This window comes from Microtus pennsylvanicus, chromosome 8 (genome assembly GCF_037038515.1).
Source record: "Microtus pennsylvanicus isolate mMicPen1 chromosome 8, mMicPen1.hap1, whole genome shotgun sequence".
Lineage (NCBI taxonomy): Eukaryota > Metazoa > Chordata > Mammalia > Rodentia > Cricetidae > Microtus > Microtus pennsylvanicus.
Window position 1 is genome coordinate 60,822,556 of NC_134586.1, and position 24,746 is coordinate 60,847,301.

Below are 24,746 nucleotides of genomic sequence, written 5' to 3' on the forward strand. Positions count from 1 at the left end.
CACTTGTGAGGAGAAGTAACAAGGTTCTATAGAGTTCAATGCCAACCTCCACAAAGAAAGTTCAAGGCCAGCCTGGACTATATGAGACTGTTTTAAAGAAGCAACAACCAGAAATTTGTATAAAAATATCTTCTCCAGTTCCAAGTGGACTTCTTTCTGAATGTACTCCTCGGCAGCCATCAGAACCACCACTCAGGCTTCTTCCTGGGCTCTTCCTGAGCTGTTAGACATAAGAGATGGGGGGACTGAAGGTGGGAAGGGCAGTGCTTCGCTGGTAAGGGGGCCAGCAGTCATGTGGGTCTTGGGATGCCTAGGCCTGAGTCCATAGACGAGATATGGCTGTTTCTCATCAGGTTCAGGCTGGTCTTTTTCTCTTCTGTTGTCAGTGGTCTACTGACACTGGGATTCCTATTGTTTCCTTTGACTTGTGACCAAGGGGAATGGAGAACACTGGCATGTAGCACGCCCACATTTATTTGTGGGATGGAGAAGAGACTAATATGGTATTAGAAGCTCTGTAGCCTCAGAGCCAGAAAGTTCTCCTACCTGGCTCAAGGGCAGAAGGAGCCATGACTCATCTCTGTATTACTTAATTGTCTTGTTGCAGTACCAAGATACTTGGCAACTTATGGAAGTTTTAGCTCACGGTTTGAGGCTATAATCCATCACAGCAGAGAAGTCATGGCCACAAGGCCTTGAGGTGGTTAGCCGCACTTGTGTCAGAAGTCAGGATGTAGAGAGATGTAAAAGCTGGTGTTGAACTAGCAATCTCATCTCTTTTTGCTCAGTTTGGCAGCTAGGGCAGGTCTTCTTCAGTCAGCCTAACCTAGAGCACCCTCACAGACATGCCCAGAAATTTGTACCCAGCGTGAGTCTAGACCCTGTCAGGTTGGCAGTCAATATAAAAACCATTAGGGTCTTCGTGTCCCAAATACTCAATTCCTTGCTGCCTCTGCCTTCCCTCCGGGCGGGGGGGGGGGGTCTTAGCAGCTACCCACGTGTTCTCTGGGTCGGAACCCTTCCCTCCCTCTGTCCACCCTGATCCTGGCTAGTAGCCTCCAGGCCTACTGCCACGTCCTCACCATCTTTCTCAAGGACTTTAGAAAGATTGGGATAAGATACATATTATATAAAGTTTATCTCTCTTTCTTTGGGGGTGGGGTGGGGACAAGGTCTAGCATTTTGTAGGCCTGACTTGTCTAGAACTTGCTATGTAGATCAGGTTTGCTTTGAATTTATAGTGAGCTTCCTGCCTCTGATTCCTAAATTCAGGTATTATAGGTGTGTTCTATCATGTCTGACTAAATTCACCATCTTAACCGATTTTAAGGGTTACGTTTGGTATATAGTCATGGCCTGGGTGTGGTGGCGCATGCCTTTAATCCCAGCACTCAGCAGAAGCAGGCTGATCTCTGTGAGTTCAAAGTCAGCATGGTATTAAATACATTGACGGGATTTGGAGTGTAGCTCAGGGGTATGGTGTGTGCTTAGCATGCGTACACTCAGCCCTGGGTTTCTTCCTTAGCACACACTCTTTCTCCAAACAAACAGCAAGATCTACCTACAAACAAAAACTAAACCCAACAAAACAAAGAAAACTCCATTTATTTAGTTGTGCAGTCATCACCACCTTTCATTTCTAGTACACTTTCCAGAGTGCCACACCCAGGAAATACTTCAGTTCTCTGTCCCCAACCCTGGCAACTACCATCCTCCTCTGTCTCTGCGATCTTGACCCTTCCAGTACCCTGCATACACAATCACATTGCCTGCCTCCGTCCCTCCGTCCCTCTGTCCCTCCGTCCCTCCGTCCGTCCGTCCGTCCCTCCATCCCTCCCTCCCTCCCTCCGTCCCTCCCTCCCTCCCTCCGTCCGTCCCTCCCTCCATCCCTCCCTCCCTCCATCCATCCGTCCCTCCCTCCCTCCCTCCCTCCCTCCATCCCTCCCTCCGTCCCTCCCTCCCTCCCTCCTTCCCTCCCTCCCTTCTTTCCTTCCTTTAACCCTCAAAGTCTGGCTTCTAGGGATCCCTCTCAGGATTCAGAAAAAGGGCTCCACAATAAGCAAATGGGGGCTTGTAGGTGGAGGCTGCTCTTTCATTTCCCAGCTGCCCAGACCTGAGAAATCACACAGAAACTATATTAATTACAGCACTGCTTGGCCTATTAGCTCAGGCTTTTTATTAACTAACTCTTACATCTTAAATTAACCCATTTCTATTATTCTGTGTATTGTCACAAGGCTGTGGTTTACTGGGTAAAGTTCCAGCGTCTGTCTCCTTCGGCAGCTATGTGGCATCTCCTTGACTCCACCTACTTTCTCTCTATATCTCTGTTCAGATTTCCTGCCTGGCTCTATTCTGCCCTGCCATAAGCCCAAAGCAGCTTCTTTATTAACCAGTGGTAATAAAACATATTCATAGCATACAGAGGGGAATCCCACATCCAGGGCTAAAGTGGGGGTTAAGAAATCGACTCACAATAGGATCCATCTGTCCATGTCTTTTTATTTTTCTTCTTCTTTCTCTCTTCCATCCCCTGTTACAAATGTTCACAAGTATATATATCCTTATAACCAACCATTCCCGTGCCCTAGCGTGTTCCAGGGCTGTAATTCTTTTGCCCCATAAAAATCAGATACAAGTTTTCACACTCACACACACAGATCCGAGGTTGTCAGCTCAAAGGGAGTGATTAGTGCATGTCTGGCCAACTCCTTAGTGGAGAAAGTAAGTTAAGAAGGAATTAAATTGTCAGGGTATTCTAGAGGGGAAGGTTAGTGCAGTAGCTTTACCTTTAGGTGGTTGGATTAAAAAGTGTATCTTCAGTAAATTAATGAATAGGACATGGATTGTATTTTAAATCAGCATAACACTTGTTTTCTCCCAGCATGCATAGAGAAACCTGGTAACCAGGTAACCTGTGTAAAGAGTCAGGGGGAAGCTAATGGCTCCTGATCTGATCAGCACATTCACCAGATGCTGTTTCTGCGGGCCTAGGTCTGGAGTTTATGCTTGTTGCTCTAGGCGGTAGAAACAGAGGAGACCCAGGCTTCTAAATTATCAGTTCCTGGATATGCTGTTATCAGTCGTTCTGATCAGGGTGTTGTGGGTCTTTCTCTGGGTTGCAGTTAATCATCCCTTCCACTGTGAAGCACAAGCCGTAAATTTCCTGAACTAAAATCATCAGTAAAGTGAAGTGAAGGTGAGTGTAAGGAGTTAGGAATCTGTTAAGTGGGGTAAACCAGAGCAGCAGCTCGGGCAGGTAGTAATTCTATGTCCTTGAGTATCTGTGAATATCTTAAATGGAGTGCTCTTGTCTTGTTCCTAAACACTGACCAAATGTCTGCTGATAAAGACACTTGCAGGAAGGCAGATCTCTGAATTTACCTAGGAGAGAGGAGTGAAGGCCTGGCAGTGGAAAACTGTTTCACACGTAACCTAAAGGCATAGGAAACAGTTCTAAACTGTGGAAATGAATTCCCAAATATGTAACAGAAGGGGAGTCAACTACCGCAAAAATGTACAGCAAAAGACAGCCACTTTATTCACAAAGTAATAACAACAAAATTTCCTTGAATTATGGTTTAACCTTTACCAGGGCCCCTGACTCTGGTAAGTTGTTTGTGAAAAGATGGCTGAGCAATTACTGTATAATAGTGTGTCTTGTAGTGATCCTCCCACCTTCCCTTCCCTTCCTTCCTCCTCTATCCCTCCTTTCTTTCCTCCCTTTCTTCCCCTCCTTCGTGCATGTATGTGGTTTTGTGTGTGTGTGTGTGTGTGTGTGTGTGTGTGTGTGTGTGTGTGTGTGTGTGTGTGCTTAGCAAAGCTATACAGTCTGGATAAAGTCCAGGCTTCCCGATAGCTATCATGAATCCTGCGGCACATCCACAGAGCATCTGTGGAGCTCCTCCATACCCTCATCCTCCCAGCAGGAGCTGTGCACTTTACAGTTTGTTCGATGAAAAACCTTATCTCCCAAGGCCAGAATCAACAGCCAGGCACAGGATTAGCAAGGATGTGTGCCCTTCCTTTGGTGCCTGTCAGCCACATGATGAGCAGGTGAATGTTTCTTTCCTTTAAAAAAGAAAGTTCGAGTTTCTGTGTATATTGTGTGTACAAACACACATACCTGTACACGCAATGCACATTTGTAAGTTTTAGGTCAGCCTTAGATATTGGTCCTCAGGAACTTTTCATCTTGTTTTTTGAGACAGGGTCTCTTTGACCAGAACCTGAAACTCACCGATTGTGTTAGGCTGGTTGGCCTGCAAGCCCCAGGGAATTCTGTTTCTGTCTCCCCAGCACTGAGCTTAGAAGCACATGCTACCATACCTGGCTTTTTACATGTGTTCTGTGTCTAGAATCCAGGTCCTCCTGCTTGTGCAGCAAACACTTGACAACTGAGCCTCAATATCTTTTGTTTTCTTGTTCTTTGGGGTTGTAGCCCCATAACTGACTCCTCCCAAGCTTACCCAAAGGATCTGAGAGTCCACGCTTCTGGTCAGGACCTCATAAAATCCACCAACTCCTCTGTTGTCTTCAGGGAATACACGAAGTAGAAACTGGTTTAAGACTTAGCCCAGGGCTGTCACGCATATTGCCTAATTACGTTAGCAGAGAGTTTCTTAGGAAATGAGTTTCTTAGTGGGCCACTCAAGCAGGGCAGCATGTGGAATGTTCCATGTTACTTCTGGAGACCACAGGAAACAGATCCTTGATAGGGGAGGGGAAATGAACACTTAGCTTTCATCTCCTGTCCCCTCAAAACCTTACAGTAGACACAGATCCAGGCACTGCTAGCTTAGAAACACCAAGCTCTTTAAGGCCACAGTGCCACGTGCCTGTAGATGTTAGGGGACAGCCTCAGGTGTCAGCCCTCACCTCCACCTTGTTTGGGACAGGGTCTTTCTGGCCCTGGCAATTCTCCTGTCTCCACCATCCACCTCCTGGTTAGGGGCATTGGGATTGATATTACTGTATCTAACTTTTACCATGGGTGCTAGGAGGTCCAAACTCACGTGCCCAGGTTTGTGTGACAAATGCTTTACTCACAAACCATCTTCATAGCCCTCAGGGTCCTTATCAAGTGACTCCAAAGCCAGTGTCTTGCTTATTTGGGAGCCACGGTAACATGGCGCCAATGAAACACAGCAGTCTACCCAGGCAGGCCTAGGCCAACATGGAGAAGACAACTTTCCAGCATGCCTCTGGTCCCGTGTGCCTCCTTTGACCTCTCCATTCACCTGCACTGTCCCATGCCAGTAAGGAAGGTTATGGCCCCCCAAGAACAATGCAATTTCAGAAAGGGAAGGGTCCACTCACTTAATGTCCAATGACTACAGCACCTCATTTTGAACTGGGTGTTATGGGTTTAAATAAAATGGTGCTGTTCCCCGAGTGGCTGCAATAGGCACAGGACCACTGCAGGCCATGAAGTCAGCCAGTCCCAGGCAGGGAGCCTCCGAGTGGCTCTTGGGCCATGAGGGCCAGTGGGTCCTAGGCATAGAGCCTAGGCAGGGAGCCACATGGTGGGTGAGAGACCAATATGGATAGGAACGCCATGAGACTATGCTGCTGGTCCTGGGCAGGGAGCCACATGGTGGGTGAGAGAGAGAGAGAGAGACATGGATAGGCACGCCATGCAGAGTGAGGTTAGATATTTATTTAGTGTGTTATGGAAGGGAAAGGGAAAGAGGGGAAGGGGGAAGAGCAGAGAGAGAGAGAAACAGAGAGGGGGAAGGGAAGAAGTGGGGAGAAGGGAAAGAGGCAAAAGCTGCCTCTTTGGGAGAGAGATGGAAAGGAAGGGGCTCAGACTGGAAGCAGAAGGAAGATCTGTCTGTCCCAGCAGTGCAGGGGAGGAGTTGGCAGGGCTTGTCTCTTAAGGGGACAGGACAGACCATTACACTGGGGTTGGTAATATGAAGAGGTGCGATGTCTGTCCTCTGAAAAATCACAGCCTAGTTAGTGCACCAACATATGTGTCTGAGTTAGGGTTTTATTTCTGTGAAGAGACACCATGTCCATTGCAACTCTATAAAGGAAAACATTTAATTGGAGCTGACTTACATTTCAGTGATTTAGTCCATTATTATCATGGTGGGAAACATGGTGGCATGCAGGCAGGCATGGTTCTGGAGAAGGAGCTGAGAGTTCTATACCTTGATCCACAGGCAGTAGGGAGTGAGCTGACTTGAACTTTTGAGACCTCAAAGCCTTCCCCTACAGTGACACACTTCCTCCAGCAAGGCCACCCCTACTCCAACAAGGCCACACCTCCTAATAGTGAATAGTGTCATTCCCTATGTTCCAAGCATTGAAATATATGAGTCTATGGGGGCCAAGCTGTGGAAGAGAAGCCCACTGTGAACTGTTGCCTTGGCTGAGGCCCCAACTGTCTTGGGAACCCCAGAGAGAAGAGCTATCTCTATCACTGTCAGGAAGACAGGACATCTGGGAGAGCTTCTCTGAGGCATGACCAATGGGTTGCTGCTAGCGAGTTTATAGACTTGGAGAGGTGCATCAGAGTAGTTACAGAAGGGAGGGAGGACGGGGAAGGCAAATGTGATTTTGATGAGGCAGTTGGGTACCTCATACATGCTATCTTACTTAATTTTTGTAGAGTTATCACCATGATCTTACAAATGAGCAAAGAGAGGCTGGAACCTTAATGAATTTCCCAAGATTCTTGGCGTCAAATGACAAGGTCAAAACAATATCTGCAGTAACATTAAACAGTTCATCTTTTCACCACATTGACATTTTCCTTGCTAACTTCATGTCAGGGGAAGCTAAAGCTGCAGGCTCTTTGACATCACTCAAGGCTTTGATGCCCATATACATGTGTGTGTGTGTGTGTGTATATATATATGTGTGTGTGTGTGTGTGTGTGTGTGTGTGTGTGTGTGTATGTGTGTGTGGGTGTATTGCATCCTTTAGGTTTTTTTTTTTAGTATTTGTTGTTTTTATTTTATGTGAGTGACTCTTTGCCTGCATTTTTGTAAGTTTACCACACATGTATGTGCATGATGCCTGCAGAGGTCAGATGAGGGTGTTGGATCCCATGGAACTGGAGTTAAAAATGTTTACGAGCTGCCATGTGGGTATTGGGAATCGAATTCAGATCTTCTGTAAGAGTAGTGAGTGCTCTTTATTACTGAGCCATCCTTCCTACTGTATACTTTACGTCCATGTATTCAGAGTGTCATGTAAGGAGGCCCTTAAATAAATACACAAATGATAAAGCAGAAAAATGCTTGACTTTAATCCTTGAGTACACATAATGCACAATATCACACATCATATTTCAATAATGTTTCATTATTTTATACAATATTGTGTCTTGTGTCATGAAGTAGGAGATACATTTTTCATATGTAACAAATGGTGACTATGGAAACGCCAAGCACAGCCTGACCACTGTCATTATAAACTGCTCTGGTTGTTTTTTGTCAACTTGATACAAACCTAAACTTATCTGGGAATACGTAATAATAATTAAGAAACCACATGTATCAAGTGACATGTAGGCAAGTCTAAGGGAGCAATTTCTTGATTGATATGGGAGGGCCCAGCCCACTGAGGGTGGTGCTATCACTGGGCAGATGGCCCTGGTTGAATAAGAAAGTAGAATGAGCAAGCCATGGGGAGCAAGCCAGTGAGCAGCACCCTCCACGGTCTCTGTTTCGATTCCTGCCTTGAGATCCTGCCCTGACTTCCCTCACTGACAGACTGTGACCTGAGAGAGATAAACTGAAATAAAATCTGTCTCCCCAGTTGCTTTTGGTCATGGTATTTTGCTAGAGGAATAGAAGCTAACTAAGACACAAGCTATGCCAGACATTGGTTAGTTTATGTTCATGGGATGCTATGTTTCTGGAGGAAAAGACTGGTAAGTTGATTGCTTATACTCAGGATTATGGCAGTCTTTTAAAAATATGAATAGGGTACCCTTCCCCATTCATGGACAATGACTAACATTTATCATTTGCTCCTAATTGTGAAGTTTGATTTTCTAGTGAAAAAATGGAATTATAGATAACCTATTTCTCTCGGTTTCCCACTTTATAGGTTTCTCTGATGATATTGATGGTGATATTAATAAATTGGAGGTTATTATGTAAGAAATCTGTTTCTGGGCAGTGGTGGTGCACACCTTTAATCCCATCTCTCGGGAGGCAGAGGTGGGTGGATCTCTGTGAGTCCAGCCTGGCCTACAGAGTGAGTTCCAGAACAGGCTCCAAAGCTACAGAGAAACCCTGTCTTGAAAAAAAAAAGAAATATGTAAACATTTGGAAGATCTGTTTAACTCATTGTACTAATATACCAAATGTAAATGTTACAGAATCATGAGCCAGTGAGAGATTCATTTCAAAGAGAAAGTTAGAATAACTAATTTTAATGTAACAAAATAAAAATCTTTACTGACCTCATTTTAGAATATACATCATAGCTTTTAAGAAGTTAAAACCTGTTGAGTAATTTCAAAAAGACTGTTCACTGTTCACAGTTACCTGCAAGTTCACTAAAACACATACCTCCTTTACTTCCAGTTACATATCTGGTTGAATTTTCTTCGTAGATATTAATCAAAACAAATCATCAATAGATGTATAAAACCAAGAGTAAATATAGCCACCCAGCTGAGCATTCTAGAGATTTGCAAAAATGTAAAAGCAACACTTTTAGTTTTCCCTTGTTTTAGAAGTTATTTTCCACATAAATATGCCACTGGTGCTAGCATGTATTGGGCTTCTTATCATTATTTTAAATATTTACTTTTAAATTTTTTTCAAGACAGGGTTTCTCTGCATAGCCCAAACTGATCTAGAACTCTCTCTATAGACAAGACTGGCCCCATTTTCCTCTGCCTTCCCAGTGCTGAGATTAAAGAAAAGCATATACCACCACCAGCTTAAATATTTTTTCTAGTTGTTTTTATTTATTTTGATAATGTGTTTCTCTGGTGTGTGCCTGTATCGGAGTACACACATGTCCATACAGTTGGGCTTACTGGCCAGAAGCGGGCATCATGTCCTCTGGAGCTGGAGTTACTGCTGGTTGTGAGCGGCCTGATGTGGCTGCTGGCAACAGAACTCGGGTCCTCTGGAACAGCAGTACCTGATTCTAACTACTGAGCAATCTCCTCAGCCCCTTACCATTATTTTAAATTGATTACTAGTTTTGTGTCGAAACAGGTCCAGGCTGTCCTGAACTCAGCCTCAGCCTCATGCTCTGCTGAATGGATTACTAAATAGTATTTTCACTACTTCAGTTTCAGTTTTTAAATTAAAGCTCTTTAGGAGTTTCGGTAACTGAGAAGAATGACATTCTGGGACCCAGAAGCTTAAGATGAAACAGGACGTGCCTGGTGGTGCTTTGTGCTTCTGCAGAGCCCACCAACCTCCCAACCTCAGTCACTTAGAACCAAGGAGGTGGGAGTTGGTAGTCTCCCTCATCCACAGTCTCTATGGAAACGAGCAGGCTGAGCAACTAGGAGACTGGCTAAGCCCAGACGCAGCTCAGCTCTGGAGGACTCAGGTTCCAGCTCAGGAACATGCTTCTAGATGGTTGGGGAGATTGCATGTTCCTTGCAGTCCAGTGGAGACCATAGCTTTCTCAACAGAGAATCTTGTGGGCTGTACGGAGAGGGTTGAAGGCCTGAGTAATCCAAGGGTTCTTTGGCTGGTTCCTTCCACTGTTGTGCTGTCAGACACTGTGTTCTGGATGCGGCCCAGAAAAACGAGACAGGTGTAGTTGTCCTTGCCCCTGTCTGAACAGAGTGACCGTGCCAACTTCATCAACTCCTCTGGTCCACCCCGCCATAGCCACTATTCTCTGTAGTCCCATATGTCTCTGTGGGAGAGAGGTCTGTATCTTAGTGCACTTGATGGGACTCTCCTCACTCCGATATCGTCAACCCACTCTGGCCTTTTTCTGGGGATCATTCTGAGAGGAGCAGATCTGCCTGCCCCAGCAGAGACTGGGGATGGAAGCCAGGCCCAGCTTTGCTGTCTGCCCTCAAATTCTAGTGTCCAGCCCCCGAAGCAGTTTTCCCTGGCATCTTTTGTGCCATCTTTCTTTCAAGGCTCATTCACACACTGCACTGTGAATGGGCACCCAGGCCTTTGTGCTCCTGCTCCGTAAGCGCTGAGTCGTCTGTCACCTACAGTCACATGGGTCAGCTCTCAGACATCATAGCGTCAGTTCTTCTAGTTGTCACACCTGCTTCCCTTCAGCTTCATGGGTCAGATAGGGTTACTTGAGTTTCCTTTTTCCCATAAACCCTTTCTAGGTCTCAGAGGGGAGAGCAAGTTTTTGTTTTACCCCAGGTAAAACTCACTAACAATTGAATTAATCATTTTAACCAATTAAGCTGGGCCAGGTGGCATAGATCTATAATCCCAGCTACTTAGGGGGCTTAGACAAGAGGATCTAAAGTTCTAGAGGGAGTTCAAGGTCATCCTAAGACACTGATTGAGCTCTTGTCTCAAAATATGAAAATAGAAAAATGGGCTGGGGATGTGGCCAGGTGTAGTTCCGCAATAGAGTGCTTGCCTAGCATTAGCACAACCCTGAGTTCAGTTCCCAGTACCACAAAACAAACCAAGTGAACACTCTCAGTGATCTTAGATTAAATATTATACCTCGATTTTGATCTAATTCCAGAACATTGTTCCTCAAACTCATAACTATCACTCACTCCCAGTTCTCCTCCATACTCTATCCCTGGAAACATCTAATCTATGGATTTGCTTGTCCTGACATTTTATGTAAATGCAATAACACAATTTGTATTTTTAAAAGTGAAATTGAGTATTTTCTTGGAAGATTATGCCTGTTTGTTTATTATTTTATTTGTGTCATTTAAAAAACTGTCTGAGACAGTCTCCCAGGTAGCCTAGGCTAGCCTCAAACTCCCTATGTAGCTAGGGCTGGCCTTGAATGGCTGGTCCTACTCCAGCCCCTGAGCAGTAGCACAGCACCACAGCTGGTTTATACGGTGCTCGGGATTAAGCCCAGGTAGGGCCTTGCACATAGAGGTAAGCACTCTACCTATTGAGTTACATCACCAGTCTTCAGTGTTCATTTTCACAAGAGGTCTGAAAAGTCACTAAGGGGCTGGAGATGTAGCTCAGTGGTAGCATGCTTGCCTAATACAGTGGGGCCTGGGTTAACCTGCAGCATAGGTGGCTAGGGGTGGGGAGGGAGCTGGGAGAATAGAGAGGTAGAAATGACAATGTCCATGATAACATGATCCATGAGAAGTCAGCTCACACATTTTCCTTTATTTCTCCTCCTCCTCTTCCTCTTCCTCTCCCTCCCCCTCCCCCTTCTCTTCTCTCCCCTTTCCATCCCCCACTTCTTCCTCTTTTTTTGAGGCAGTATCCTGGCTGGCTGGCCTGGAACTCTCTACGTAGACCAGGCTGTCCTCAAACTCACAGAAGTCCACCTGTGTCTTCTTCCTGAGTGCTGAGACACTACCATGCCTGCTACTGACATTTCAAAAATGTCCTTCTGGAAGCTGGGTGGTGGCACACGCCTTTAATCCCCGTGCTTGGGAGGCAGAGGCAGGTGGATCTCTGTGAGTTCGAGGCCAGCCTGGTCTACAAGAGTTCCAAGACAAGCTCCAAAGCCACAGAGAAACCCTCTCTCGAAAAACCAAAACAAACAAACAAACAAAAAGTCCTGTGGTCACACTGTTGTTTAGTGGTACCCAAAACTGATAGAGAAATATGACAGCCATTGGGCATTCCTAGGAAGTGTTCAGAGACCATGCTGATTTCATGAACTTTTCTTTGGAGCTGAGTCCCAAGTGGGGGGAGGTCCTGCAGCTGAACCCAGAAGGGTGGATGGGCTCCAGTGGGATGTGTCTCCACTCTCTCTTCTTTGTCTCCCACAGGGGTGAAGAAGAGAACCAAAGTCATCAAGAACAGCGTGAACCCCGTGTGGAATGAGGTACACCAGTTTCTTCCCCAGTCTCCCACCCTTCTCTCTGCCTCTGCTACCTCTGCAGATAGGAATCCAGCTCTATCCTGAGATGCTGCCCAGAGGGTATCCAGATAGAAAGGGCAGGTGCTTGTTTTTCTTTCATTTTCTTTTGTTTTTCTCTGCTTTCCAGCTTGGGCCAGCCAGGTCTCCTTGCCTGTTGCCCTCCCTCTCACAGGCCAAAGATACCTCCTTGCCATAGCACTTCCCTGATTAACCAAGTCCCCCAGATGTTCCCATTGGTTCTGTCCCCTCATGCAGCTTTCATAGAGATGACTTCTATGTGGTCCTCTGAAGCACAGGTGAGGACAGAGTGTAGATGGATTTTTCTGTCCCACCAAGTCCTGCAGCCATTCAGTCCTAAAGAAAGACTCAGAGACTTATATTAATTATAAATCGTTTGGCCTATTAGCTCAGGCTTATTATTAACTAGCTCTTACAAATTAAATCAACCCATAATTCTTATCTATGTTTAGCCATGTGGCTTGGTACCTTTTCTCAGTAAGGCATTCTCATCTTGCTTCCTCTGTTTCTGGATGATGACTGTGTCTCTGCCTTTTCTCTTCCCAGAATTCTCCTAGTCTGGTTGCGCCTCCTATACTTCCTTCTTGGCTACTGGGCAATCAGTGTTTTATTAAACTAATACAAGTGACCAATCTTGTACAGTGTACAAGAGTATTATTCCACAGCAACAGAGTCAGGTGCAGACTGTGTGTTCCCTTTGAGGAGGGTTGAGGGGCCTCTGATTGGCCTTCCTTAACTCATCACTTACTCATCCCACCCACCAGGGGTCTGGCTGTTGGATGGCCATATGATCTTGGTGTGTGAAGATCCTGAAGGATCACCTGGAATTTTTACTGTTGTGTTTTTGTTCTGGTGTCCTGTGATGCATTGGGAGAGGAGGCTAATGCAATAAGGCTTCCTTTTCCTTTTTGTTATCTCTAGTTCTTACCATTACCTCTGAAGCTCTGGAATTCTGATATCCATCCATCTATCCACCCATCCATATGCATCCACTTATCCATCAACCCATCTATTTATCTAGCTACCTTCCCACCCACCCATCCACCCACTCATGCATCCACCCACGCATGCATCCACCCACCCATGCATCCACCCACTCATGCATCCACCCACGCATGCATCCACCCACCCATGAACCCATCAAACCATCAATCTATCCATTACCCACTCACCTATACACCGATCATCCATCCCACTTAGCTACCTACCGTTTGCCCAAGTATTCACCCATCCACGCATCCAATCACTCACCCACTCATGCAAGTATCCAGTCATCCATACATCTACCCTCCCATTCCACCCATCTACTCATTCACCCAGTCTTACATCCACTCACCCGTTACTTCACTCACCTACCCACCCATTCATCTGTGCGTCTGTCCTAGTCAGGGTTACTATCGCTGTGATGAAACATCATGACCTAAAGCAACTTGAGGAAGAAATGGTTTATTTGGCTTATACTTTCCACATCACTATTCATCACTGAAGGAAGTCAGGAGAAGAACTCAAACAAGTTAGGAACCTGGAGGCAGGAACTGATGCGGAGGCTAAGAAGAAGGGGTGCTGCTTACTGGCTTGCTCCTCATGGTTTACTCAGCCTGCTTTCTTAAGGAACCCAGGGCCACCTGCCTAGGAGTAGCATCATCTACAATGGACTGGGACTTCCCACATCAATCACTAATTAAGAAAATGCCCTACAGGCTTGCCTATGGATTTTGTGAAGGCATTTTCTCGATTGATGTTCCTTTCTCTCCAATGACTAGCTTGTGTCACATTGACATAAAACTAGCCAGCATCCATCATCCACTCCCCCATCTACCCACTCACTCATTCATCCATCTATCCACCCATCCACCCATCCATCCATCCACCCACCCATCCATCCATCCACCCATCCATCCATCTGTCCATCTACCTATCTATCCATCCATCCACCCATCCATCCATCCATCCACCCACCCATCCATCCATCCACCCACCCACCCACCCATCCATCCGTCCATCCATCCATCCATTCACCCATCCATCCATCCACCCACCCATCCATCCATCCATCCGTCCATCTATCTATCCACCCATCCATCCACCCACCCATCCATCCACCCACCCACCCACCCATCCATCCATCCATCCATCCATCCATCCATCCACCCACCCATCCATCCATCCACCTGTCCATCCATCCATCCACCCATCCATCCACCCACCCATCCATCCATCCATCCATCTGTCCGTCCATCCATCCATCCATCCATCCACCCACCCGTCCGTCCGTCCGTCCGTCCGTCCGTCCATCCATCCACCCACCCATCCATCCACCCACCCATCCATCCACCCACCCACACATCCACCCATCCTTCCACCCATCCATTCATTCATCCACCAACCCACCCACCTTTCTGTGTGCTCATCCCCTAGCACCATTCTGAATGTCTGCTCAGTACCCTGGGCCACAGGTTAAGTTACCTTTTCTTCTTTTCTTCCAGGGCTTTGAGTGGGACCTCAAAGGTATCCCTCTAGACCAGGGCTCAGAACTTCATGTGGTGGTCAAGGACCATGAGACGATGGGGAGAAACAGGTGAGTGGGCCCAAGAGTGACCTGGGACTTGAAGGTACAGGTGGGTTTTGATGAATATGCATATAATATTTGATGAATGCCCTGGAATCAGAGCTCCCAAGGGCGAGTGCTTCCTGTCAGCATTGACTTCCTGAAGACTGCCTTTCATGGGCTTAATCCAGTGGTGGATGCTGGGGCAAAGCCTTGCTGAAGCCTCAGGAACTTGGCTGACATGTTGCTGAGAGCTGCACGGGCTGCCAGGGAGGGAGGGTGAGCTAGGATCAAGTGTCCAGGAGCTTTTCATACAAGAGTACAGTGCGGGCTGCGGGGAGCAGGTAGGAGCAAGTTCCCTGCCTCTCCCTGTAGCCTGTCGCTGGGAGCGGGTACTCCTTGCCTCTTCCTGGCTGGTGAAGACAGCTACACACACTCCAGGAGGTGGTAGACAAAGAGAAGCTACAATTAAGAGGGAGCAGAGGAGGAGGGCTGCCTGGAAGAAGCAGAACCTGAGGTAGGAACTGTGATGCTGAAGTCAGCAATAACAGGCAGCAGACTGCTCTCTCTCTCTCTCTCTCTCTCTCTCTCTCTCTCTCTCTCTCGTGTGCATGTGTGTGTGTATGTGTGTGTTTTGGTTGGGATGACAAGTAGGAAACTCTCTGAAGCAAAATCTTACTGGCAAAATCAGGCTCTGCCTAGGCAGGCGACAGTGGCTTCCTTGTCAGGGGAATCCTGAGCCTTGTCAACAGAGTGGTGGGCGAGGCCTTCAGAGCTTGATGGGCCAGTTGGCTGTGGGTGTATGCGGCCAGGAGACACAACTTGGGAGGATCTATGGTGACAGGGCTTAGGTAAGGAGAGGGGCCAGTGGTCTCTGGTGGGTACTGGGTTCAGTTGTGTCGGGTGGACTCCAGTGCCTGGTGCTGCTGACTGATACCTGGCCCTGAGGAGCATGGGCCTGCCGCGCACAGGCCTTCCCACAGGGGAGTCTTTGTTTGAGAACTGGGTCAGCCTATCTGAGGCCGGGGAATCTTGGTTAAGTGAACCTGGAATGGGGAAAGTGGGGAAGGAGGAGGGATCAGGAACCCAGGGAGGGCCTCAGGCTGTGGGATGCCTGCAGAGTTGGAAATCTTCAAATCTAAACCATTACTGTTTCTTTGTGGTTCGAGCTGGTGCTGGGTACATGGTCTGGCATCCCCGAGGAAGGAGAAGGCACTTTCCCTCCTGTGCCTCCGGAGTGGTGCTGCAGCAGGGAGCCCAGACTGCTGCCGATGGCGCTCAGTGCATCTTGTGTCTTTTCTAGTCATGACCTCTTTGCCTGAGAAATTTATATATGACTTTGTGCCTATATGTATATAGAGTGGGTATTTACTGATAATAGCTCATAAATAAATTTACTTTATCTGGACATGGTAGCACACACCTTTAATCCTGAAACTTGGGAGGCAGAGGCAGGCAGATCTTAGGGAATTGGAAGCCAGCCTGGTCTACATAGCAAGTTCCAGGCTAGCCACAGCTACACATAGTGAGATCAAAAAAGTTGGTTTTTTTTTTACATTTTAAAGTATTTTACATTTAATTTTTACCATTAATTTGGTTTGGATGCAAACCAAATTTGCATCCCAGTGGGAATATGCTTTAGTTTTACCTAAATAATTAGCTCTTGGCTGAGTATTTGATACTACAAGACAGAGAATAACATCTTGTAGAGTGGTTTGGCATTTTGATTTTAGAACCATCATTGAGAATGCCATGTCACTTAAGAATACAGTGCTAAATGGCAGAAGGATGTCTAGGGCCATTTTGGAAAGTGTTGGAGATTCATTCCTATCCTAAATCAAAACTAATTTATTTTTAAGATGAAATTCAAGACAGCAATCCAAATAGCAATTATTATTATAATAAAACATGTGAACACAATATAATCTACAGATATACTAATCTAGTACTTCCTGTAACAGGGCCTCAGACTTTAGCACAAGTGACTCCATGGTGGAAGTGCCATTCAGGCTAAATAAAACTCCGCGCCACCTGCCAAAATGAAAACAGATACCTAATCCATCAAAGCCCAAAGTTCTGGGAAAGTCTCTACACGTATTAACTTTGCCTTTTGGTTTCTGTAGTTCTGCTTCTGGCTAACTATTCTTGTTAACCAAAGTATGCAACCCAGAGCTTAAAAGCTCCTCCTGAGAAAGGCTTGGAACTGCACTGGGATCCCTGAACACCCAGTGTAGTTGCCAGTCAGATGATGACTTTCTATGTCATTACCATGTCTGAGCAGTCCTCTCCGGTGCTCCCCACCACACCTCCATGCTGGAGTGCTAGTAAGACAGCAGGAGGAAATGCTACTGTTTTCTAAGGGAGCAGGAAACTCTGCATCTACCCTTAAAAACCCTGGGGCCTCCAGCCTGCAGCCTTGAACCTAAGCCCAGACGTCTGAGGCCGGGCCTGTGGGTCTTACTTCGCATGATGGCATGCCCAGTGCAAGGTGCGCGTGCTGTGTGCTCAGAATCAAGGCTGCAGTGAAGCCAGGCTCCTGAAGGGACACGGTGAGCACTGCTGTCATGCTTCACTCCAAAAGTTTTGGATGGGTTTGGAAACTTTTCCTTTCTCCCTCTTTCTTTCCCTTCCTTTTTTCCTCCTTCCCTCCCCCCCTCTTTTTTTAACCTATTTATTTATTTATTGAGACAGGATCTCGCTACATAGCTGGGCCTGTCCTGGAACTCACTATGCACACCAGGCCAGCCTTAAACTCACACAGATCTTCCTGCCTCTGCCTCCAGAGTGCAGAATTAAAAGTATGCCCCACCACGCCTGGCTGGGTTTAGAAAATTTTACCATTGCCAAGTATTTTGCTCATATAAGGTTATAAGATGCTACCTAACGCAAGAGTTAAGAAGCTGTGGTCCACAGCTCTTGAGATGGCTCTCACTAGGTAAGGGCCCTGACACTCAAGCCTGATGATCTGGAGCCCACACAGCTAGAAAAAAGACTTCACAACATTGTGCTTTGACCATGGCACACATGACGTCTTACCTTCATACACCCGTAGTAATTAATAAGAGTAATAAATTGATCAATAAATTCAAGCTGTGGCCTTTGCTACCTTCTTACCTAGATGCTTTGTGAAAGGCAGGCAGCTCCAAGAGCCTCATGAGGCACCAATGAGCTCGAAGGTGACCCAGCAGTCCAGGCAGGGAGCAATTCTGGACACTGGGAAGTGGGGGAAGGCTTTCTGGAGAAGAGCCCACAGTCACCCAGGGCCGGGGTTTGGAGGGGTATATGGTTCCAGTGTGTGGGAGCCAAGACAGTGAGTTCATGCTGGAATTCAGGGTTGTGTAGCCTTGTTGGGAAGGGAGCAACTGGACCAGCTCAGGTTGATGGTAGCAATGGAGAAAACTCCCAACTGGCCCTGGACAGAACTTAGCTAGGTTCCTGGCCCTGTGTAAGCCTGAGATATGAGGTGAGCTCTTTCTCTACCAGATGCTGCTGTCGTCATCCTCACAGGCCGGAAACAGAGACTCTTAAGATTAGATTGGTGACATTCCCAAAAGACTGTGCTGGAGCTGTGTGTGGCTGGAGGGCAGGTGTTTGTGTTCATTCTCATAGCTCTGGAATCTCTGCATTTCAGAGGCTCCCAAGGCCTCTGGCAGCTGGCCTCTGGGTACTCCGCAGAATTTAGTTCCTCTGATGACACAGGAGTTGAGAATTTAGCGAGGCAAAGGTGAACACTCTGGGTACTGCAGGCCATGAGGAAATGCAAGTTTCATTTTCATTCTTGTATTGGGAACTTTCCTGGGAGCCATGGGAGGAGTCGAGACCCAGAGGCAGCAGGAGAGCAGAGATTGTGGCCAAACTTTCAGTCAGTTCATGGGCCGGGCTGGATGTCCAGGGGATGGCTCAGGGCTACGCAGAGGCTGTCCGACTCTGTGGGTCATATGTTCTGCTGAGGGAGGATGAGTGCACCCTCCCCTTGGTCCCTGTTGGTGTCCTCTGGCTCACCAGTTTCCACGTGAGCAGGTTACTGCAGGGCAGCATGCTGGGAAGCAGTTCCTCAAACCTCCATGTCCGGAATAGCCAGTTCACCAGGCATCATCACTTACCAGAACTTAGCCTTACAAACACTTGGGTGTGATTTTTTCTTTTCTTTTCTCAAGCATTTATCTTAATTTGGCTGTCCTCGCAATTAAAAATTAAATTATAATTGACTAAGTTTAAATTTAAGCCCACATTTGTAACGATCTACAGAAGCACAGAGCTCCCTATTCCGTGAGGGAATGATCAGGGCAAAGGGGTCTGTGGTCTCCATACCAGCTAGCTTTAATGTCTGTGCTTGAGGTAAGCCTGTCCAAAGCAGCAGGAGGGAACATGGCCATCCATGGTAACTCTGTGATGCTCTCATGATCAGACTGGAAACTACTCTCAAAAGCTTGTACAAGAAGGAAAAGAGGCTATGGAGATGGCCAGCTGGTCACGTGCTCGCCGTGCAAGCATGGGGACCTGAGTTCAGCTCCCCAGCACCCACATAAATCTGGGTATGACGGCACACAATTGTAAAGTCAGTGCTGGAGCCCATGAACAAGCCGCTGGCTCTCACTAGCCAGCCAGTCTAACTTAAGCAGGGGCTCCAGTTTCAGTGAGAGTCCCTGTCTCAAAAAAAAAAGGTGGAGAGTGAGCGAAGAAATGACCCCAAATCAACTTCTAACCTCTACACACACAACCCAGTGTCTCTCACACATGTGAACACACATGCATACCACACACACACATCTCAATGCCCCCCTCACATGCATAACATATACATACATACATCCCAGCCAGTGGACCCTCACACTGGTGCACACACATGCATACCACACACACATCTACACATACATTCCAGCCAGTGGACCCACACACATGTGCACACACATGCATACCACACACACACATCCCAATGCCCCCCCACATGCATAACATACATACATACATCCCAGCCAGTGGACCCTCACACATGTGCACACACATGCATACCACACACACACATCCCAGTGCCCCCCCACATGTGCACACACATATATAACACACACACACATCCCAGCCAGTGGACCCACACACATGTATAACACATACACATACATACATACATCCCAGCCAGTGGACCCTCACACATGTGCACACACATGCATACCACACACACATATACACATACATCCCAGTCAGTGGACCCACACACATGTGCACACACATGCATACCACACACACACATCCCAATGCCCCCCCACATGCATAACATATACATACATACATCCCAGCCAGTGGACCCTCACACATGTGCACACACATGCATACCACACACACATCCCAGTGCCCCCCCCCACATGTGCACACACATATATAACACACACACACACATCCCAGCCAGTGGACCCACACACATGTGTAACACACACATACACACACACATCCCAGCCAGTAGACTAAACACACACATGTGCACACACATGCATAGCACACATACATACTCACATCACAGCCAGTGCACCCCCCCCCACATGCACGCACACACAAGTGCGTGGGGGGGGGGGCGAAATGGAAAGAAATCAAACCTAGAAACATTAAAAATTCTAAGACTAAAATAGGAAATGTACTATGGAGTCCCAAGGGCAGCCATGAGACATTACAATTTTGAGGGACAAGGAAGTTAAGTGATTCAGTACTAAATGAGAATGCCTCTTCTCCAAAGGCTTATATATTTAAATAATTGGTCCCCAGTTGGTGGAACTATTTGGGAAGGAGGAGGGTTTGTGTCACTGCAGGTGGGATTTGAGGTCCCAAAATCTCATACCTTTCATAGTTAGCTGCTGCTGCCTCCTGAGTGCTAATTGAGACGAACTCTCAGATACCGCTCCAGCACCGTGCCTGCCTGCCTGCTACTGTACTTTCCACCGCGATTGTCATGAACTCTAATGCTCTGGAACCATAAGCCCCAAACTAAACACTTACTTTTGTAAGTCTCTTTGGTCATGGTGTCTCTTTAGCAACAGAAGAACAACTAAGACAAGCACAGGGAATGCTTCCATGGTGCTCCTCCTCGGTGCCCCCAGTCACACTGTCTGGTCCTGGGGAGATGGTGACTGTTACTATCCTGCTGTTCTCAGGCCTTTGCTAGAGGTTTTGCTGCAGGCATACCTTGCGACTCCTGGCTATCTTCTGTGAGCTCACCATCATCTCTGGGCCTTCTTTCAAGCAAGTAGCTATTACCCCTAAGTGGGACTTCCCTTTCCCAGTCTCTCTCTCCCTCTCTTTCCTCTCTCCCTTCTCCCCCTTTGCTCCCTTTACCAGATCCATGGCCGTGTTTCCTTCTTCCTTCTATCTGCATCTAAAATCTCCCTAAGGCCTCATTCATCTGCATAGCTTGTCTCTCTGCACACCTGCCCCCAAGTCTCTTGCTTTGTTCCTTCTCTCTCTCCACTCTCCTGTCTTGCTAGTTAGCCCAGGGAGGCCTGGAACCCTTGGTCTTGCTGCCTCTGTTTCTCAAATGTTGAGAATACAGGTGTGCAGCACCACACCCTGGTTCTTCACTTCAGCTTAGTGTTTCAAATGTAAGCAGCTCCCTGTGGCTAGTGTTTTCTTGTATCAGACAGACAGCTCTAGATTTTTAGAATGTTACAACCCTGTCTGTTTCTTAAGTGTCTGAGCTCTGTCTCAGCCCTACACCGTGAGAATTAAGAAAGAAAATGTGGGCTCCTGCTCCTAACCAATAGGCTGCCTGCAATTGACCTGTTGGCAAGGGAAAATCAGCTTTTTTTCCAAATGGGGTTTTATGTTGTATGTTAACCATATACCTCAGGACAGGCCCCAAGTCCAGGAGTTGTTGGGCAACACAAAATGAACTCTATAGTATTTTTATAGACTTTTTGTCTCATTTTGCTTTGTTTGGATTTTTTTGTTTTTTTAGTCTTTTTCTTTATTTTGATTTCATTTTTATGTTCTAGTGACTTATCATGTGTGCATTTTTTACTTTATTGTTACTGTTTGGTTTTTGTTTTGTCTTTTTTGTTTTTTAATTGAGAGATAGAAAAAGAATGCAAGATTGAGTGGGTAGGAAGGTGGGGAGAATCTGAGAGGAACTAAGAAAGAAAAAATGGTTAAAATATATTACATGACAATAATTTTTTCAGTTTTAAAAAATTAGAAAAAAAGGAAGATAGAAAAGAAGATAGGAAGGAAGAAAGGAAAGAAAGAAGGCAGGAAGGCAGGAAGGCAGGAAGGCAGGAAGGCAGGAAGGCAGGAAGGCAGGAAGGAAGGAAGGCAGGAAGGCAGGAAGGCAGGAAGGCAGGAAGGAAGGAAGGAAGGAAGGAAGGAAGGAAGGAAGGAAGGAAGGGAAGAAAGAAGACAGGAAGGCAGGAAGGCAGGAAGGCAGGAAGGCAGGAAGGCAGGAAGGCAGGAAGGCAGGAAGGAAGGAAGGAAGGAAGGAAGGAAGGAAGGAAGGAAAGGAAGAAAGAAGACAGGAAGGAAGGCAGGCAGGCAGGAAGGAAGACAGGAAGGCAGGAACTATAGTGGCCGCAGCACCTTCTCTCCTGAACTTGCTCTGAAGAGGCAGTGGGCACCCATGGTGGAAGGCCCACTACATCAGAGCTCTGAGAACATCCCAGAAAGAACTTCTCTGGTTATTTACTTATTTTTGCTTCGGTTTAGCTTCTATCTCCTTCCCAAGTACTGGTTACAGGCCAGTGATACTTCTCCCAGTTTACGCTGGGGTTGAACCCAGGGCATCAGGTCTGTCAGGCAAGTACTCCATCAACTCATCCACATCTCCACTCCCTACTCTGGCTTCTGATTAGCTACAAATAAACATGAATGGTCACTCTTGTGCTGTTGAGGCATGTGATTATTGGTGAAACAGTCACCATGAAATCATAAAAGGGTCTGAACTGAAAACCACAGTTATTTAAGACAATAAAGTGAAGGACTGGAAGGGCACATAGTAAAATTGTTAAAAAAATGAAAAGCAGACTGAGGAGTCCTACTGGTAGCTGTCAACTCACAGTTAGGAAAATTAGACTTAATTAAAATAATTCCATGGAAAGTAATTCAAAATGCGAGAGAGTGACATCATCTAACCCCTGATATTCACAAAAGAAATAAGACTGGAAAACGGCTTGCGAGACAGCTCAGGGGTTAAGGGCACTCACTGCTCTTGCAGAGAACCTGGGCTCAGCTCTCAGCAGCTACATGGTAGCTCACAGCCGTCTGTCACTCACTTCTGGGCGATCTGATGCTCTCTTCATACACAATGCGCATATATACATGTGGGCAAAATGGTCATACACATAAAATAAAATAAATAAATCCCAAACTGTAAAACAAGAGAGACAAACCCATGATGGAAGACTTAGATGCAGAATAATTGTTCTCAGAGAAAATAATTTTGGTAAAATGGGAATAATGTTATGGGACAGCAAGATGGCTCTGCTGGTAGAGGTGATTGCCACCAAGTCTGATGATAGGGGTTCCATTCCTGGACAGGGAGAAACCCACTCCTATAAGCTCTCTTCTTAGCCCTGTCCTCGTGTTTCTCAGCCTGTGGATTGAGACCCAGCAGGGTCACACATCAGACAGTTACATCACAGTTCCTAATAGTAGCAAACTACAGTTAAGAAGCAGCAGCAAGATAGTTCTGTGGTTGAAGAACTGCATTAGGAAGGTTGAGAACCACTTCCCAGCACAGAGACTGTGGCGTACCCCTACCCCTCCTCCAATCAATATTAGCAAATTTTAACAAGTTGTTAAAATAGAAAAGAAAGCAACATAATTACATAAACACAGTGTAGACCTGCACAGTAAATGACCTGGACTGATCTGTCTGGAAGTGCTTTCCCAAGAGAAATTAATTAACACAGGCATATTTTTTTTTTACCTAAATGTTTGGCAAATATAAACATGGGAGAGAAAGAAGAGTCTCCTGAGGGTAAGACCACAGGTCACCATGACCTCAGTAGCCCTAGGCCCAATCAGGCTCTAGGTAGGGATGCCAGAACCAATTGCTACACATGCAGGTCATCCAAGTGAAAGAGATACCCCAAAACAGACATGTATTGAAAGATATTCATTGTTTATCTTGAATACAACCCTAGGGGGGACCCCTAATTTATCTGGTGATTTTCTTCCAGTAACTGTGCCCCACCTCTTGTTTTTTAGTGAAGTTGTGTAGATGGAGACCCTGGTTTACACCAAGAGCCAGGATGTGTGTGATGGTCTTTGGTGACCTTTTCTCCAGTATTTACAGTAGCATTTCCTGGGGAACAGTGTGCCTACTCATGGCTTTCATGACTGGTGGCTCTGGAGAAGCTCCTAGGTACACACAGACACCTGCCTGCCTTCACCCTTTCTGAGGTTTGAGTACTAATCATGGTGCCCGTAACTGGTTGGATCCAGCAGGCATCTTAAATACTCCCTAAGTACTGATGCCCCTTCAGCTGTCCCTCCTCCAGCCACTCCTCCTCCACACCCACTTCAGGCTGAATGGCGAATGACCTGGTCCCATATGGATATTGAGACTTTGAGAAGAGCTAGGGAGCAAGCCACATCACCTTGTGCAGGTGCCCTGAGCTTCCCAATCTTCTGTCGCTTCCGTTCTTGGGGTGTATAGAGGGAAGAGCAAGGGTCTTGCTGCAGAACGGGTATTCCACCCAGGTTAGCGCTTAGCTGTCCCCTCCTCGGTGCAGCTCTTCTGGTGCCCAATGGCTTCATCTCTCAGTGGAAGGATGCTCTTGGCGGCTGTGCTTTTAACAGGGACTGCCTCATCCTGGGTCATGGATGACAGAGGTGGCTTCATGCTCTGTTCTTCTGTGGGAACTTGGGAGTTGCTACTTCACAGTCCTGACGGTGCCACAGCCAGTGAGGAGGAGCCATCTGTGGCGAAGACTGTAGCATTGAGTTTGGCTCCGTGGGGGATCTGAACACAGTCCTCGAAGATGGGAATGTGAAGAAGGTGGCAGAGTGTCTGAGGGAGGAGTCATTTGGTGTCTGCCACCAAACCTGAAGGGTGTTGATAGAACTGAAAGGTCCCATCCTGGGAGGAGCAAGTGGTCCAGATCTTCCAGACTGCCCAGGATCTGCATAATGGCTTGAGAGTGATGGGTGGTGAGGGAGGGGTCAAAAGCAGGGGCTGGCTCAGTGGTTAGGAGCAGAAGACTTAAGTTGAGTT

General features: G+C 46.8%; 1 protein-coding gene across 16 annotated transcripts in view; it reads left to right on the plus strand.

The window, feature by feature from the left end:
• Dysf (dysferlin) overlaps positions 1-24,746 on the plus strand; it is a 202,718-nt gene that overhangs the window by 16,648 nt on the left and 161,324 nt on the right. For all 16 annotated transcript variants that reach the window (XM_075983655.1, XM_075983659.1, XM_075983657.1 and 13 more), the window contains exons 2-3: positions 11,897-11,952; positions 14,493-14,584. In XM_075983655.1, coding sequence (XP_075839770.1) covers positions 11,897-11,952; positions 14,493-14,584 — 148 coding nt within the window. The remainder of the gene's footprint in view (positions 1-11,896; positions 11,953-14,492; positions 14,585-24,746) is intronic.